This window comes from Bubalus kerabau, chromosome 11 (genome assembly GCF_029407905.1).
Source record: "Bubalus kerabau isolate K-KA32 ecotype Philippines breed swamp buffalo chromosome 11, PCC_UOA_SB_1v2, whole genome shotgun sequence".
NCBI lineage: Eukaryota > Metazoa > Chordata > Mammalia > Artiodactyla > Bovidae > Bubalus > Bubalus kerabau.
In genome coordinates, this window is record NC_073634.1 from 16,190,802 (window position 1) to 16,209,606 (window position 18,805).

General features: G+C 36.2%; 1 protein-coding gene and 1 non-coding gene across 8 annotated transcripts in view; one reads left to right on the forward strand and one right to left on the reverse strand.

The window, feature by feature from the left end:
- The window catches only part of ZNF638 (zinc finger protein 638), a 95,884-nt gene that overhangs the window by 8,666 nt on the left and 68,413 nt on the right, over positions 1-18,805 (reverse strand). For all 7 annotated transcript variants that reach the window (XM_055539701.1, XM_055539705.1, XM_055539703.1 and 4 more), the window contains 7 exons: positions 16,144-16,272; positions 14,926-14,967; positions 13,947-14,081; positions 11,076-11,201; positions 8,267-8,304; positions 1,690-2,908; positions 1,022-1,087 (listed from right to left, as the gene is read on the reverse strand). In XM_055539701.1, the coding sequence (XP_055395676.1) occupies positions 1,022-1,087; positions 1,690-2,908; positions 8,267-8,304; positions 11,076-11,201; positions 13,947-14,081; positions 14,926-14,967; positions 16,144-16,272 (1,755 nt within the window). The remainder of the gene's footprint in view (positions 1-1,021; positions 1,088-1,689; positions 2,909-8,266; positions 8,305-11,075; positions 11,202-13,946; positions 14,082-14,925; positions 14,968-16,143; positions 16,273-18,805) is intronic.
- TRNAC-GCA (transfer RNA cysteine (anticodon GCA)) lies at positions 11,859-11,930 on the forward strand. The gene has a single exon. It is a non-coding gene; the product is annotated as a tRNA-Cys (tRNA).

Consider the following 18,805-nt stretch of genomic DNA (forward strand, 5'->3'; position numbering starts at 1 on the left):
GTACAGTATAGTACAAACATAACTTACATGCACCGGGAAACCAAAAAATTCATGTGACTCACTTTTATTGTGATATTCACTTTACTATGGCAATCTGGAACCAAGCTTGTGATATCTCTAAGGTATGCCTATGTAAGGTTTATGTTTTGAGAACGTTACACGGAAAATTTATTACTAAGACTTAATGACAAATATAACTATACATAAAAAAAATATTAAAAAGAAACAGTTATCTGTGATTTGAAAAATGGTGCCAATACTAAAGAAAATAAATTCCTGGCAGGCCGCCTACGCATTTAGTATGTTATCAATGGCCAATTACTAGCAAACATGATAATGGCATTAGAATACATACCCCATTAATTTGGGGGCAGGAGGGGGAATCTGTACGCAATTGTACTATTAATTTATTAAGCCATGAAACAAACCATAATCCTTACTTCTGGCTTTTTAAACTAGTAACATTTCTCCTTGCTCTAATAAAATAGGCTCAAATTTATCCCCTACCAGAAGAAAAAAGTAAAATAACTGAAAAAATAATCTATGAGTAACAGAAACCTAAAATACCAAACAGCCAAATAAAAATTATAGTATGTTTATTTGGCAGTAGATGTCAGTAATCAGAAAGTAAATCTTAGAGCCCATCTAGTCAGGGTAAATTGAACCATACCAAAAGGACTACAAATTGGAGAGGACTCCAGTCAAAAGTCAATCTCCTTTACACACAAGATTTTATTCTGTATTATAACTTATTCCTATTGAGAGGAGACTGGAGGTGTCTCCCTTTCTAATTCCCTTTCCCTCCTTATATAACTTTTTGCTCCACACTAAGAACACAAACTATTTAGCTTAGCTCAAGGTCAGAAAACAAACTGGTAGTAAGGTCAAAATTAAAATATCTCATTCCTGTCCCTTGCTCTGTATCAAGCTAATTATTATAGGAGAGACACAAGTTACAAGGTAGACGAACTCTTACGGAATGATGGAACAGATGGGTCCATATTAGTAGACTGTTTCTTACCTCTTTGGATTTTGAACTTCTACCAGTGGTGTTTTTAGGATTCTTAGTGTTTTGCCCTGTCAAAGTCTGAAATATTAAATAAGAAACACAGAAAAACAGAATTTACAACTAATTATTAATGTCCTTTAAAACAAAAAAAAAAAGAATGCAGAAAGCAAATATTACCCAAACACATTCAATGATACAAATATTTAATAGGTATTCCAAGTGAAGTCAACAATCATTTAACGGTATAGGCATCATCTCCATAAACTGTAGTTCAACTCAGTTTTACTGATCTTTTCTTCTCAATAGCTACAATGTCTATCAGTAAGTTGATAAATGAAGCTTCAATTTAAAAGAGAAAACGGTTTCCCATTTCAGAAGTAGGATGTTAAATCACTGCAGGAGTGTCACTGCAGAATTTTTTTTTAAATCCAAAGTTTTATTACTGACCATATTTTATCCAAATAATGCTTTCACATGTTAATAAATTACAAATTTCAGCTTATTATTCTAAGTGTCTACTGGCTTAAATCAATGGAGTCATTTAAGAAAGGGAAAAGGGAGCTTGGGGGCAAAAGGAGTGAGGAGATGAAAGTATAAAACGGAATTACATCTCCTACTCCTTAGCTACAATAGAGAGACTAATCACTTCAAAGACACTTAGTTCTTCCTACCCTCCTCACCTTATTGTTGCTGTCATCCCGTTTCATGATGGAAGGTTTAGCCTCTGTTTCCTGAGGCTGTTTTGTAACATCCCTGTAATCCAGTTTAGAATCTTTGCCTTGCAGGGCTGAGATCCTTCCACTGCTTCCTCTGGTAACACCGCTCTGAATGGGTTTTAATTTACTGCTGTTTTCAGCCAAGCCTGACCTGGCACTTGTAGGTTTAAGTAGACCTGATTCCTTGGCTGAAAGCCTCTTTTCAGCATTTATTTGATCTCTGAGTACAGATTTTAGAAAACTTTTCTGGTTTTCAGATTTTGAAGCTGTAGCTCTTGCCTTTGTAGAAGAGACCACATCAGCCTTGATGCCTGATTTACTGCTAGATGCATTTGATGCAACCAGCATACTGATTTTACTAGTTTCATCAGGCTTATTGGCCTGAACCACTGTTTTATTTGGACATGCCTTGGTCACTGAGTTTTCTGTAGGCTTTTCTTTCACTGCAGCTACAACCTTATCCAGCTTCTCTGTAACCATCCTTTCATTCTTCTCAGCCTTCTCTCTTCCTGTTTTCAGATCCATTCTGGCTTCCTTAGTATTTAATTCATTCTCCTCCTTCTCATCCATGTTAGTTTTTTCAGAAATTCCCTTTGTGCTCACTGCCTGCTCATCCCCAGTGGAAATTCCAGGTACTAAGGCCACAACACAAGTAGATGGTACTATTTCTGAAACAGTTTCTTGTTTGTCTACTTCAGCTACAGCTTCTATCATAGACTCTGTAATCCCAGAAAAGAAATCTGCTTCAGATGGCGAGTCTTCTAGAATTCCTTTGATGTTCCTTTCTTCTATAAATGTATTATCAGAGGTTGATAACTCTGTTTCCGGGTTAATAATTTCTGTCTCTTCCTTCTCAAAGTCACCGGTATACACCTGCTGATTTAAAACAGAGTCCCCTACATTTTCAGTGAATAAGTCAATACTGGCTGACGTGGATGCTGCAAGAGGAATTTCCACTTTGACCTCTTCTCCTTGAGTTTCAACTTCAACTGTTTCAAGAGCAAAATCAGAGACACACAGTGTTTTTTCTGGTTCTTCCTCAAAAGGCTCTTTCTGCGGTATAAAAGTTCCTGTTTGAACGTTGGGAACAGATTCTTCTTCAACCTCACTAGGTTTAATAGAGGGACTATCAGCTGTTGTTTGCACCTCACTTTCATCAACTGGACTGTTTTTCAAGTCAGGGCTAAAAGTATTTAAAAACAAAAAGAATACAAACAAAAACACAAACAAAAATCAAACTATGATGAGAATTCAACCATTATAAATAACCCTGCCTATGCTAACTGTCAAGATTTCCTAATGCAATAGTGATAAGCACTGGGAAATCTAGTCAATCAACATTAAAATGGTTAAGAAGTTTTGATGTAAATATATAGATAACATAAAATTTTAAAAAGAGCCTCCACTGCACTAATGATTTCCTTTTAGCTCAATGAAATAATGGCAATATTATGACCACTGGTATGAACCTTTTACCCATGTAAGTTATAACCGTTTTTTCCCCTTCCGTGTCATTACCCCCCGCCCGATATTAGAAGGCTAAATGTGAATTCAAGACATTGCAAATTATTATTAGATCCCAGCTTCTCAACAGTAAAATATGTTCATGGTTCATATAACTAATGACTCATGCTTTAAAATTTACAATTCTCTAAGTGAGCCTTACCAAAAAGGAACATAAACAGAAAGTGCAAGTTCACACTCTTAATATGTCACCTCTTTCTTTGGGATATGAAACAGATTTAACTTCCCAAGAACTGTATTTGTTAGTAATACTTACAAGAAAACTTTCTTGGGAAATACCTTTTAAATACTCTTGTCAGAAATTTAAAGGTAGTGGCCAAGCTGATAAGATCACCTTTACATAAACATGTAGTCTTATTATAAAGTGTGTAGGTGCCTTTGCTATATCACAAGAAAGATGTTAAAATCTTTCCAGTTATAGAGAATAATTAAAGATATGCTACTCTTCAGTTACCACAAGATGATGTATTATCTGTGTCCTGAGACATTAATAATATTTCAAAAGTTTGGAAAAACTGCTATACATTAGGTTCTAATCATATGAGCCAATAAACAATTTCTCCTTCCCTCAAAGATGGTAAACTTAAAATTCCAAAGGAGAAAACTTTCCTAAGAGATCAAAGAAACACCTCTTGAATAGGAAAGCTGTTAAGGCAAACAGTTTCAAGAATTTATATAAGTTAAAAAGTCAGCAACCATAGACTTTAATCAAATAATATTCTATTCATCTGTATAAGCTACCCTTTGTATACTTGAAAAGATTTAAAGACTTTTATTTGAAATAATTCACATCCCTTATATTAAAATATAAAATGGCTGATTTTTGATGTCCCAAATTCTAACACAAGTCAAGAAAAAACTTGTTGCCAAGCACAAACATGACAAAGATAAGAAAAAGCTGTGATATTCAGTTAAAGCAGTCATGTAAATATTACTTCTCAAAACGTGAGCTTTCATTTTTAAATTATAACTTCATTTATAAGTTTCATTTTTAAGAGACTGATTTCCAATAATGATTTAATTCAAATTCCTGCCTCATTACAGAACTGCACAGTAACCCTGAAGGCTTTACAAGTTAAGGCTATATGAAACTACCAATTTATCGGGCTTTAGAAAGAGAAAACTGGTGATTTTGATTCCTGGCTCTAGGATATAGCCAAGTCCTTCCTGTCTACCATATTTCAATTTTGTCAATAAATTTAAAAAGCTATTATCTTTTTAACATAATGAATCACTATGCAGGTCCACACTTCGGACAGACGGCATGAGCCTACTTGGGAAAACAGCTTAATTCTGTATTTGTTCTCGTGTGGCAAGTCTTTTAAAATTATACTGCTTTCTTCACAGGATTCAAATAGTATCTAGTTTTCTGGCTAATATGGAAAAAGTTTCAGTGTTCACCAAGTTAGCTTGGAGAGTCAGTTTGAGAAGTCAGATAAGTGAAAATATTAACACCAAAGTCAAAAAACCAGTCTCTTAAAAGATCAAAGAAAACAAAGTCATATTCTGGAAACTAGACCAAAAAAGGACTTCAGGAAGGCAGGATTCAGTACAGAGGTATCTAATTTCCCATTCCTGTCCTATCCCCATCCCACCATAACACTAGGGTTTCAAAACCTTCAGAAAAGGTATACAATAAAAGTTGGACATGAGATCAAAGATTAACACCATACACACACTTTCCATGTTTCACAATAAAGGACAAAAACTGTAAGGACCTAACAGAAGCAGAAGAGATTAACATGTGGCAAGAATACACAGAAGAACTATACAAAAAAGGTCTTAATGATCCAGATAACCATGATGGTATGGTCACTCATCTAGAGCCAGACATCCTGGGGTGTGAAAGTCAAGTGGGTCTTAGGAAGCATCACTACAAACAAAGCTAGGGGAGGTGATGGAATTTCAGCAGATCTATTTCAAATCCTAAAACACGGTGCTGATAAAGTGCTTCACTCAATATGCCAGCACATTTGGCAAAACTCAGCAGTGGCCACAGGACTGGAAAAGGTCAGTTTTCATTCCAATCCCGAAGAAAGGCAATGCCAAAGAATGTTCAAACTACCACACAATTGCACTCATCTCACATGCTAGCAAAGTAATGCTCAAAGTTCTCCAAGCGAGTTTTCAACAATACGTGAACCAAGGACTTCCAGATGTTCAAGCTGGATTTAGAAAAAGCAGAGTAACTAGAGATCAAATTGCCAACATCCGTTAGATCATCAAAAAAGCAAGAGAGTTCCAGAAAAACATCTACTTCATCCACCTTACCTGCCTTGTGAGAAACCTGTATGCAGGTCAAGAAGGAACAGAACCATAAACAGAACAACTGGTTCAAAACTGGGAAAGGAGTAAGTCAAGGCTATATATTATTACCCTGTCTCTTTAACTTATATGCAGAGTATGTCATACAAAATGCAGAGCTGGATGAATCACAAGCTTGAACCAAGACTGCCAGAAGTATCAACAATCTCAGATATGCAGATAATACCACTCTAATGGCACAAAGTGAAGAGGAACTAAAGAGCTTCTTGGTAAGGGTGAAAGAATGAAAAAGATGCCTTGAAATTCAACATTAAAAAAATGAAGACCATGGCATCGGGTCCCATTACTTCATGGCAAATAGATGGGGGAAAATATGGAAACAGTGACAGATTTTATTTTCCTGGGATACAAAATCACTGTGGATAGTGATTGCATCCATGTAATTAAATGGATTGCTTGCTCCTTGGAAGAAAAGCTTTGACAAACCTAGACAGCATATTAACAAGTAGAGACATCAGTTTGCTGACAAAGATACAAAGCAATGGTTTTTCCAGTAGCTATGTGTGATGTGAGAGTTTGTAAAGAAGGCTGAGTGCTGAAGAACTGACGCTTTCAAATTGTGGTGCTGGAGAAGACTTCTGAGAGTCCCTTGGACAGCAAGGAGATCAAATCAGTCAATCCTAAAAGCAATCAATCCTGAATATTCATTGGAAGGACTGATGCTGAAATCTCCAATACTTTAGCCACCTGATGGGAGGAGCTGACTCACTGGAAAAGGCCCTGATGCTGGGAAAGACTGAGGGCAGGAGAAGGGGTCAATAGTGGATGAGATGGTTGGATGGCATCATTGATTCAATGGACATGAGTTTGAGCAAACTTCAGGAGAAATAGTAGAGGACAGGGAAGTGTGGTGTGCTACAGTCCACTGGGTCGCAAAGTCAGACACGATTTAGCGACTGAACAACAACATACTTCCAAGAAACTTTAGAATGAGACATAACACTGAAGATTAGTTACAGCCACTGAGTTTTTCCCAACATTATTAATGAACTTGCAAACACTTCATTTTGCACCCTTATTTGCAGTCTTAATCACATAATAAATAATGCTGACATGGGGGCAGTCAGAACAGGTAAAATGCAGAATTTTATTAAATTAGTAATATATCCATGTGAGATTTCTTTTAAAAAGCAAACACTTTACATTAATTATAAACAAGAGGATCATATTAATGAATTAGTATCCATAGTGCTTTAACAAAAAAAATGTAACAAGCACCAGTATTTTCTCAGGATCACTTCAATAAAGAAATGTGAATAAAAGAGAGAGAAAAAAAAAGAAATGTGAAGTATTCAGCAATATCCTGTATCTCTTTTCTCTAATGTCATACATATCAGAAAAAAATTATTGCAAAATGGAAATTAAAAAATTATTAGTGCTAGAACTTTAAAAATTCTTTTTATAAGCTCAGACAACTATCTGTAAATTAAGACACACCTGATTTTAAAAGTCAAAACAATGAAAGAGAAAATGACCAAAACACATACAATAGCTATTCTTTCACACATGAAAGACACTGTCAAATGAAATATATAAAGTGGATTTTTGGAAGAGCCTACTTACTTACAAGCCAGTTACTGTGCCCAAACTGCAGGTCTATTTATACTACCACATGTGGCACTGTTATTTATTCAGCCCTTTGTAGGCTTTTATAGCAAACGCTGCTATTGGTTTCTACTTCTTAGGCATGTAAATATAACTGGGACAATGATGCCCAACTTAAAAAAGTCTGTGTGAACCCATATAGCAAATCTATTGCTTATAAATATACTTATCATCAGCTTTATTATTTAAAAGTCTCATTTGATAAAAACTGAGACAAAAACTTGTAAGAAATTCTGCTTTTCAGGCATCTTACAATTAGGCAGTGTATCTAATAATATAAACTTCCCATATTTAAACACTCAAACTCCTCCTTCAAATTGATAAGCTCTTACTACAACTGACTAAGAAGTAAGGGTAAACTCCTTACTATAAAAGGGAAAGAATTCTCAATGAGTGATTCCCAATGATGAGGAGTAAAATGGGGGTTTATTCATCGGTGGGACAAAGGTGGTAATGAGTATGATATTTATCAGGATGAGAAAGTCACTAAGCAGAGGATATACCATATGTGGTCCAAAAAAGTGGTGAGTTACTAGTTTGTATAGACTCTGAAGAACAAACTTTCAACTTCTGAAAATATAAAGCAGTGTACATATTATTTTGTTTTATACCAAAATACACACTAAATAGTATCTTTTTCGTTTTAAAAACTCAATGAACTTTCAAAAGGTTCTACAAAAAAATTGAAAATTTACTACTGTGCCTAACTATTTTGGAATAGAAAAGTCTAGCAAATAGTGATAACACAATTGAATTATTCAAGTCTTAGCAAAACATTTTATAAAGAAGTCAAATTTATACATTTAATATAAACTGTGTGTATACATTCTCTTTTCCTTTAAAAAAAAAAAGAATTCAGTAAATATCTGAAAGAGACCAAAAACAATACTAACAAAAAGCCCCAAAGTCAAACATAGGCCCCTAAAACCCCCAAACAAAACAAAAAACACCCTGACAACACTCATATACACACAGAATTATCATGAAAGACAAACTTTTTATTATAAGTAAACAATTACCATAAAATATAGAAATAAAATTCAGTAATTAACTTATAAAAAGTGTTAGCAAACTTAAAGAAACATACCTTTCCTTTCCTAGTTCTGGGTCTTTCTCAGCTTTCACCTGTAATATAATTCCGTATTTTATTAGGGTCTATTCTACTGGATTTCAAATATTTAATTCATCAATGCAGTGTTTTCAGTTTTTAAAAATCTAAGCTAAAAAAGACAAAACCATACCTTAAAAATATATCAAAACAGGTAGTTCTCAGTGTCCATATAATTATCATGTTCTAGAACTTTTTCCCCCATTTTTAAAAAGCTCTAAATAAGGTTATACAGAATAAATGATACACAGAAATTAATGATAAAAATAAGTTTCCATAAGTAAACAGGAAAAATTTTAACTTTAAAAGCCTGGCAATGCCACTTCTGCTAAGAATAAAAACCTGAAATATCAACATCTTTTTGTGTTAAATTATAATTTTAAAAGACTTCTATTAATATTTATAAGGGAGACTGCTGCTATTGCTGCTAAGTTGCTTCAGTTGTGTCTGACTCTGTGCGACCCCATAGACGGCAGCCCACCAGGCTCCCCCGTCTTTGGGATTCTCCAAGCAAGAACAATGGAGTGGGCTGCCATTTCCTTCTCCAATGCATGAAAGTGAAAAGTGAAAGTGAAGTCGCTCAGTCGTGCCCGACCCTCGGCGACCCCATGACCCTGCAGCCTTCCAGGCTCCTCCATTATGGGATTTTCCAGGCAAGAGTACTGGAGTGGGGTGCCATTGCCTTCTCCAAACTAGTTGACTTAAAAAGCTTTCTACACAAAACATATAGAAATGCTGGACAAATTTTAACAACAATCCTTTTAAACATATATCTGAACCACCAAGAAAGCAATGTCCTGGAGCCCAAAATGAAAGAAGCAGGAATTAAAATTCAGTGCTTATGTACCAAGCATTGATCCAGGCACTTAGGATACATCACTGAACAAAACAGCAAATATATCCAGGTTTCAGAACTTTTACATACTAGCTAAAGGCTTTTTTTTGTAGGAATCATGTGTACTGAACTGAGAATGATACTTCTTTAGATCTTGTCAGATTAAAAGCTGAAAACTATATTATATAAAAACTGAATAATACTTCTAGAGAGGTTCCTGGTGTGAGAGTTCACATCCCAGAGTAAAGGCCTTCTTTACTAGGATACCTGGTAAGGTATTGCGCCTACACTGTAATGATACATAAAGAAAACTAAAGATGGCAGTATAAACCCTACCCATAGTGCTTACCAGCAGTTTTCTCTTGAGAAAACTTCTTAGAAAAAAACCAACCTACATGATAGTGAAGGAAATCTATACCAGATACCTGTATTAGCTAACTTGCTTTATTTGTAAATTAGTCAGAGAGAAACAAATGCACAAAAGAGAACAAGTTAAGCATACAAAAAAAAAGATATTTCAGAGAACTCCTTTAAAAAGAACTCTAAAGAAATACTCTCTAAAGAACTGTTCTTAAAATTTTAAAAATTTAATAGGATATAGCATCCACAGTTATCAGTACAAGTGCTACTTGCAGAAAGACAGAATATTAAACTTTGAAGAGAATATTCAAAGACATAAGAGAAAAATTGTCCTCAGGTGAAGAAGGAATATACTAATTTTTAGATCTGCAGAATGTAGAAAATAAAATCCAAACCAAGTTCAAACCTTGTTCACTGTACTTACTGATCCTCCCAAATCACCAAACTGTCCTTAAGGCCTTGGCGCTTATTTTCTCTAAAAACCTCTTCTCCTTGCTATGTTAGTAGAACTTGCTCTCTTCTTTCTTTTAGGTTTCTCAAATAATTCTTTCTCAGAGGGGCCTGACCAGTCTAAAATACACATATCCCCCTGGCATACCCAGTCATTCAGCACTCTGTATCCTTTTAGCTTGATTTGTCTCCACAGTACTTCACAGCACTTTTTAACCACCTGACACAAACACAATGTATTACAGCTAACCTATTTTATAATAGATAAGGTGTATATGTGTGTGTGAATTATCTACAGTCTGTTTTCTCCACTAAAAAAACAAACAATAAAAGAACAGCATGGGCAAAGAATTCTTCACCTAAACACATTATCAATGAAATAAGTAAGAGAAAAATAAAGTCATTTCCAAATATGCAGGGATTCAAAAGGTCTACTGGCCACATATACTTTCTGGGAAAATTAGTTGACAATGTATTCTAGCAAACAGAAAGTAATCCAAGAGAATAGGAGATACAGAGTCCAAGAAATAATAGATGTAACTCAGAAGACCAATAAAAAGAAAAGGAGAGGTATACAGGTGCTTAACAAAGCAAATGACCATAAATTCAGAACAAAGTGTGAGAAAAACAGCTCTGAGAGCAGATTCAACAAATAGTAACTAAGTTATATGACCTGAGTAACACCACGACAGTGTTTTTACTATGGTGCAAGCCAAGAAACTGTAAAATTTTATTTCTTATAAAAGAAGAGAGTTTATAAGTAATTTAACAAAAGAAAAAAACAAATGTCTATCAGGAGGAAGTAAAAGTGGACTCAGTGTAGATTCTGCATTCTGGAGATAATCATGCCATGAATATTGAATTGCTCTGCATGTATGACCATATATGCTACATTTCCTAAGATTAACTCAATTTATTCTCATTTAGACAAATTCACAGTTTCATAAACTATAAAAACTGGAATAGTGATTGCAAAATAAAATTTTAAAACAAACTATCTGAACTCATAACCAGTTTGACTACTGCCCAAGAATAATTCTCAAAATTACTTTCAGATTATATCCTCTAGCTTTGGGAGAATAACCTTTATGTCTCCTTCATTTTCTAAAAGCACAAACAAAAACTGATACAAAATCATCTTACCTCTGATGAGTCCATCTTTGGAGATAATGTGCAGGTCAATAGATGGTCACCTATGTTCTGTGGGTTTTGTTTCAGAAAGCTGTACATTGACTGAGCAGATTCAGGGCTATCTAACTGAAGAATTGCCTTGGAGAAGATAAAAAAATATTAAGTTTCTTAAAAAATTAAAAGTAAAATTACCATAAGATCTAACAATTTCATTTTTTAATATATACCTAAAAAGAATTGAAAGCCAGACCTGGAGCAAGTATTTGTACATGCATGTTCATACAATATTATTCACACAGTCAAAAGCAAAAAAAAAAAAAAACAAACAAAAAAAACAAAAGGCAAAAGCAACCCCAAGTGTCAACCAACAGATGAGTAGACAGATAAAATGTGGTTCATGCATATAATGGGATATTTTATCAGCCTCAGCCTCAAAAATGAAGGAAATTCTGACACAGGCTACAAAGCATGCTGAAGACATTATGCTAAGTGAAATAAACCAGACACATAAGGACAAATATTGTACAATTCCACTTATATGAGGTACCTAAAATATTAATAGTCAAATTCAGAGAGACAAAAATGTGAATGGTTGCCAGGAGCTACGAAAAGAAGGAATGGGGAGTTCCTGTTTAATGGACAGGAAGTCTTGGTTTATAAGGAGCTCTGGAGATGGAGAGTGGTGATGGCTGAACAATAATGTAAATATGGTTAGCACTACTTTGACAAACATGATTTAAGAAATTTCTTAAACATGTCAAAGGAATTACTATCTACTACTTGGTAGATCGGGCTTCCCTGGTGGCTCAGATGGTAAAGCGTCTGCCTGCAGTGCAGGAGACCCGGGTTCGATCCCTGGGTTGGGAAGATCCCCTGGAGAAGGAAATGGCAACCCACTCCAGTACTCTTGCCTGGAAAATTCCATGGACTGAGGAGCCTGGTAGGCTACAGTCCATGGGGTTGCAAAGAGTCAGACACGACTGAGTGACTTCGTTTCACTTCACTTCTCCTTGGGAGATCGAGTGTATTTTATGGAGCAAATACTGTCAAGTTTGCTATAAAACCCTTTCGAACTTTCTAGGTAATATACAGTTGTGTCCACGTCTACTTAGTCATGTCTGACTCTTTGCTACCCCATGGGCTGTAGCCTGCCAGGCTCCTCTGTCCATGGGATTTGGAATGGGTTGTCATTTCCTCCTCCAGGGCTCTTCCCAACCAAACCCTAATTTTCATGGGCACATGTCTGAATTAAGAAAAGACAGAGGGTACAGCAAATGTAAAAAGGATTTATCCTTTTGGCTTTAGCCAAATTATGAAAATAAGGAATGATTATTTCTACTTCTTTACATATAACTCAATAGAGTTATCTCTGTGTGTTTTAACACTGGAAAGGACTTTAGAAAATACCTGGTTGACACTCTTTCCTTTTACAAATAAGAACTATAAGTGTAAACAACTTAGCTAAGGTCACAAAGGTACTTAAGGCTGCTGCTGCTAAGTCGCTTCAGTCGTGTCCGACTCTGTGCGACCCCAGAGACAGCAGCCCACCAGGCTCCCCTGTCCCCGGGATTCTCCAGGTAAGAACACTGGAGTGGGTTGCCATTTCCTTCTCCAATGCATGAAAGTGAAAAGTGAAAGTGAAGTCGCTTAGTCTGTCCGACCCTCAGCGATTCCATGGACTGCAGCCTTCCAGGCTCCTCTGTCCATGGGCTTTTCCAGGCAAGAGTACTGGAGTGGGGTGCCATCGCCTTCTCCGTACTTAAGGCTAGATGAACTCAAGTCTAAACTTCCCCATAATATAATGGTCTTTGCACACATTACCTTTCTACCTTGTGCAAGTCTCTATTTCCCCTTAAAACTAGAAGTTCTTCCTTCTTATTACAGGCCAGTAAAAAATAAAACAGTATATTATAATTCTGCTCAGAGACTGAATAATGTTTACAGTTCAGAAGTTGAATTAAAAGTTGCAGACCGTACTGAATATAGAGTTCAGCTACATATTCTACATCATGAGAAACACTGGGCTGGAGGAAGCACAAGCTGGAATCAAGATTGCCAGGAAAAATATCAATAACCTCAGATATGCAGATGACACCACCCTTATGGCAGAAAGTGAAGAGGAACTCAAAAGCCTCTTGATTAAAGTGAAAGGGGAGAATGAAAAAGTTGGCTTAAAGCTCAACATTCAGAAAACTAAGATCATAGCATCTGGTCCCATCACGTCATGGCAAAAAGATGGGGAAACAGTGGAAACAGTGTCAGACTTTATTGTGGGGGGCTTCAAAATCACTGCAGATGGTGACTGCAGCCATGAAATTAAAAGACGCTTACTCCTTGGAAGGAAAGTCATGACCAACCTAGATAGCATATTAAAAAGCAGAGACATTACTTTGTCAACAAAGGTCCATCTAGTCAAGGCTACAGTTTTTCCTGTGGTCATGTATGGATGTGAGAGTTGGACTATAAAGAGAGCTGAGTGCCAAAGAATTGCTGCTTTTGAACTGTGGTGTTGGAGAAGACTCTTGAGAGTCCCTTGGAGAGCAAAGAGAGTCCATCCTGAAGGAGATCAGTCCTGGGTGTTCACTGGAAAGACTGATGTTGAAGCTGAAACTCTAATACTTTGGTCACCTGATGCAAAGACCCTGATGTTGGGAAAGATTGAGGGCAGGAGGAGAAGGGTACAACAGAGGATGAGATGCCTGGATGGCATCACCGACATGATGGACATGAGTTTGGGTAAACTCCGGGAGTTGGTGATGGACAGGGAGGCCTGGCGTGCTGCGGTTCATGGGGTCACAAAGAGTTAGACATGACTGAGCGACTGAACTGAACTGAACATATTCTCTACAAGATATACAGCTAAAATAGAAGGGACCTTGTTACCTTGTTTTTATTACTCATGTATACATGGTGATCCACTTTCCCAAACTGAAGTCCGACACAAAGTACACACTGAAGTCCATCTTCCGGTAAGTTATCAAGATGTACAAATCGATCGTAAATTTTATCTATATTTACCTGTAGTTTTTTTTTTAAGAGACAGCATTAGAAACACACACACACACACACACACATAGCTGAAGTATCAAACTGTAAAACACAGATTAACAATAATTTAAGTTTTCTGAGTTTAGGTGACATACCCTCGGAAGAGTAAGAAAATGACTATATAGGTAAAGATAATGTATTAATTTTATATCTGAATGATCAGTGAAACAATATACTAAAAAAAGAAGTATAATCTTTTTTTTATCAATGTAACATTTACCCAAAATACCTAATATACCCAATATTTATCCAAGTCAGTTAATATGGTTCCAGAATCTAAAAAATATTTCACATTAGGGACTCCTTTATCCTCTATTTCTTATTTTTTTTTATTTTTTTTTAATTTTATTTTTAAACTTTACATAATTGTATTAGTTTTGGCAAATATCAAAATGAATCCGCCACAGGTATACATGTGTTCCCCATCCTGAACCCTCCTCCCTCCTCCCTCCCCATACCATTCCTCTGGGTCGTCCCAGTGCACCAGCCCCAAGCATCCAGTATCGTGCGTCGAACCTGGACTGGCAACTTGTTTCATACATGATATTTTACATGTTTCAATGCCATTCGCCCAAATCTTCCCACCCTCTCCCTCTCCCACAGAGTCCATAAGACTGTTCTATACATCAGTGTCTCTTTTGCTGTCTCGTTTTTTTTTTTTTTTTACCAAGAGAAGACTCATATGACATCTCCATCACTTCAATATTTTAAAGCTAGTGCCAAGATTTTCTTTAATTCTTGACAGGTGAAAACAATAAAACAATGTTTTTATCAGTTAAACAAGTGTACAAAAGCGTTTAAATGCAAAATTTACCTCTGGGTCATTTTCTCTAATCAAGGCTGTAAATATAGCTTCCTAGAAAGGCAAAATAAAGAAGATTGAAGGTGCATACTCTTTCTTATTTATATATTTAATTAGTCAAGATTTATAATAAAATATGAACAAGCATTAATAACTACCTCATAAAATGAGAGTCAAGCAAAATTTGTTCCTTCCAAAAATCTTTCCCTGTTCCTACAAAAGTTAAGTCACACCCGACCATAGACTTTAATTCTTCTTAGTCCCCTAAGAACATTAAAGACTACCAAGAGGGTACCATTTAGGGAAAGACTCAAATTCACATACAAGGAATAACAGATCTAATTTAGCAGACAGTAAGAGAACTCAAATTACAAAGCAAACTCGAGGATGAGAACAAACAGAGATATAAGCTAGTGAAAAAAACATCACAAGGTTCTTAAGTGTACAGCAATTTGATGTTACTGAATTATATAAAGAGGCCAAGAGTGGCACGACACAAAGACATCAAAGCTGAAGAAGCTAGCTGATGAAAGCTTACATGTACAGAAAACGAACTTTACCTTATGAGACAAGAATTCTTAAATTTTTTTTCTCTTCAATGCTGACATATATAAAACTACCGCAGCAATTATATCACATTAGAATGATTCTGTATGGAAGGCTTTTTCAAAAGACATGCATTTCCACCTTTCTCTAGAGATTCCTAGTATCTCTGCTTCATGCCTCTTAGCAGTAAATCTTTGTAGGCCACACAAAAACAATGAAGGATTTCTAAATTAGTTAAATTCAAATAAATTTGAATTTTATGCCAGTGTCATGACTTTGTGAAAAAGGTTTTGAGAGAGACAAAACTCAAGGCAGAGGATATAACAAATAACTATCTTTAGTATGAGGTTTAAAGAGGTGAAGCAAAGGTGAATGGGACGAAGAGAGAAGAAATTCCAGAAATTTCAGGAGTTAAAACAGATCAGACCTAGCATGAGCCGGTTATAAGAAATTAAAGGAAATAATCCCTTCCACCACACATGAGGGATTGGATTCCCTCAGTATGGAAGTAACTCTCAAACAATGAGATGGGAGACTATGGAGAAACAGGAAGATGCTTCTTTGGTGTCCGAGAAAAAACACATGACCCAAAGAAGAAAACTAGAAAACAAAACAGACTATAGTAAATTTGATTAAAAATTTTAATAATAGTCTAGTAAATATGATGGTACATCTATTATTTACCTCGTCTTTTAAATTCATGTTTTCAGGAGCCATACTTATTGAGAGTTGATTTCCATCCATTGATATTGGGAAGCAGGTATAAAATTTTATCATAGAATCTGCAGATTTTCTATTTATTTCTATAAATGCCTTTTAAAATAGAAATGACAAGAACAAAAAAAAAGTCTTATTAAGTTACTTCTTAAAAAATTTAATACTTATGAGTCAAATGAATTTCATAACTTACCAAATATTTTTAAAATAAAAAATGCATTCCTTAGAAAGGTGAGGCCTATACACTGAGAACATTACAACTAAAACCAAGAAATAATGACTGAATTCATAAGGCAATACTAAAGAGGAATAACAAGGGACACTGTAGTAAATGACACTAAGGAAATCTTATTTATCTTATTCATCACTATATCCTTACTACCTAGAGCAGTATCTAGTATGTAACAGACATTAAACGATCATGAATCAAGTAAATAAACTCAATGATTGACAAAATATGAGAAATATGAGGAATGAAAGAATCAAAGAAATGTGCAATGGTTATCAAGTTATGTTCTGTTATTTTCTTAAGTATAAATTTGGAGCAGCATACAGTTTGGTTTCTAAAACCAGCTTGAACATCAGGAAGTTCACGGTTCACATATTGCTGAAGCCTGGCTTGGAGAATTTTGAGCATTACTTTACTAGTGTGTGAGATGAGTGCAACTGTGCAGTAGTAGTCTGAGCAGTCTTTGGCATTGCCTTTCTTTGGGATTGGAATGAAAACTGACCTTTTCCAGTCCTGTGGCCACTGCTGAGTTTTCCACATTTGCTGGCATATTGAGTGCAGCACTTTCACAGCATCATCTTTCAGGATTTGACATAGCTCAACTGGAATTCTATCACCTCCACTAGCTTTGTTCGTAGTGATGTTTTCTAAGGCCCACTTGACTTCACATTCCAGGATGTCTGGCTCTAGGTGAGTGATCACACCATCATGATTATCTGGGTCGTGAAGATCTTTTTTGTACAGTTCTTCTGTGTATTCTTGCCATCTCTTAATATCTTCTGCTTCTGATAGGTCCATACCATTTCTGTCCTTTATTGAGCTCATCTTTGCATGAAATGTTCCTTTGGTATCTCTGATTTTCTTGAAGAGATCCCTAGTCTTTCCCATTCTGTTGTTTTCCTCTATTTCTTTGCATTGATTGCTGAAGAAGGCTTTCTTATCTCTTCTTGCTATTCTTTGGAACTCTGCATTCAGATGCTTATATCTTTCCTTTTCTCCTTTGCTTTTCGCTTCTCTTCTTTTCACAGCTATTTGTAAGGCCTCCCCAGACAGCCATTTTGCTTTTGTGCATTTCTTTTCCATGGGGATGGTCTTGATCCCTGTCTGCTGTACAATGTCACGAACCTCATTCCATAGTTCATCAGGCACTCTATCTATCAGATCTAGGCCCTTAAATCTATTTCTCACTTCCACTGTATAATCATAAAGGATTTGATTTAGGTCATACCTGAATGGTCTAGTGGTTTTCCCCACTTTCTTCAATTTAAGTCTGAATTTGGCAATAAAGAGTTCATGGTCTGAGCCACAGTCAGCTCATGGTCTTGTTTTTGCTGACTATATAGAGCTTCTCCATCTTTGGCTGCAAAGAATATAATCAATCTGATTTCGGTGTTGACCATCTGGTGATGTCCATGTATAGAGTCTTCTCTTGTGTTGTTGGAAGAGGGTGTTTGTTATGTTATCAAATTGCCAACATCCGCTGGATCATGGAAAAAGCAAGAGAGTTCCAGAAAAACATCTATTTCTGCTTTACTGACTATGCCAAAGCCTTTGACTGTATGGATCACAATAAACTGTGGAAAACTCTGAAAGAGATGGGAATACCAGACCACCTGACCTGCCTCTTGAGAAATTTGTATGCAGGTCAGGAAGCAACAGTTAGAACTGGACATGGAACAACAGACTGGTTCCAAATAGGAAAAGGAGTATGTCAAGGCTATATACTGTCACCCTGTTTATTTAACTTATATGCAGAGTACATCATGAGAAACGCTGGACTGGAAGAAACACAAGCTGGAATCAAGATTGCCAGGTGAAATATCAATAACCTTAGATATGCAGATGACACCACCCTTATGGCAGAAAGTGAAGAGGAACTAAAAAGCTTCTTGATGAAAGTCAAAGTGGAGAGTGAAAAAGTTGGCTTAAAGCTCAACATTCAGAAAACGAAGATCATGGCATCCAGTCCCATCACTTCCTGGGAAACAGATGGGGAAACAGTGGAAACAGTGTCAGACTTTATTTTTCTGGGCTCCAAAATCACTGCAGATGGTGACTGCAGCCATGAAATTAAAAGACGCTTACTCCTTGGAAGGAAGGTTATGACCAACCTAGATAGCATATTCAAAAGCAGAGACATGACTTTGCCAACAAAGGTTCGTCTAGTCAAGGCTATGGTTTTTCCTGTGGTCATGTATGGATGTGAGAGTTGGACTGTGAAGAAGGCTGAGCGCCAAAGAACTGATGCTTTTGAACTGTGGTGTTGGAGAATCCAACTAGTCCATTCTGAAGGAGATCAGCCCTGGGATTTCTTCGGAAGGAATGATGCTGAAGCTGAAACTCCAGTATTTTGGCCACCTCATGCGAAGAGTTGACTCATTGGAAAAGACTCTGATGCTG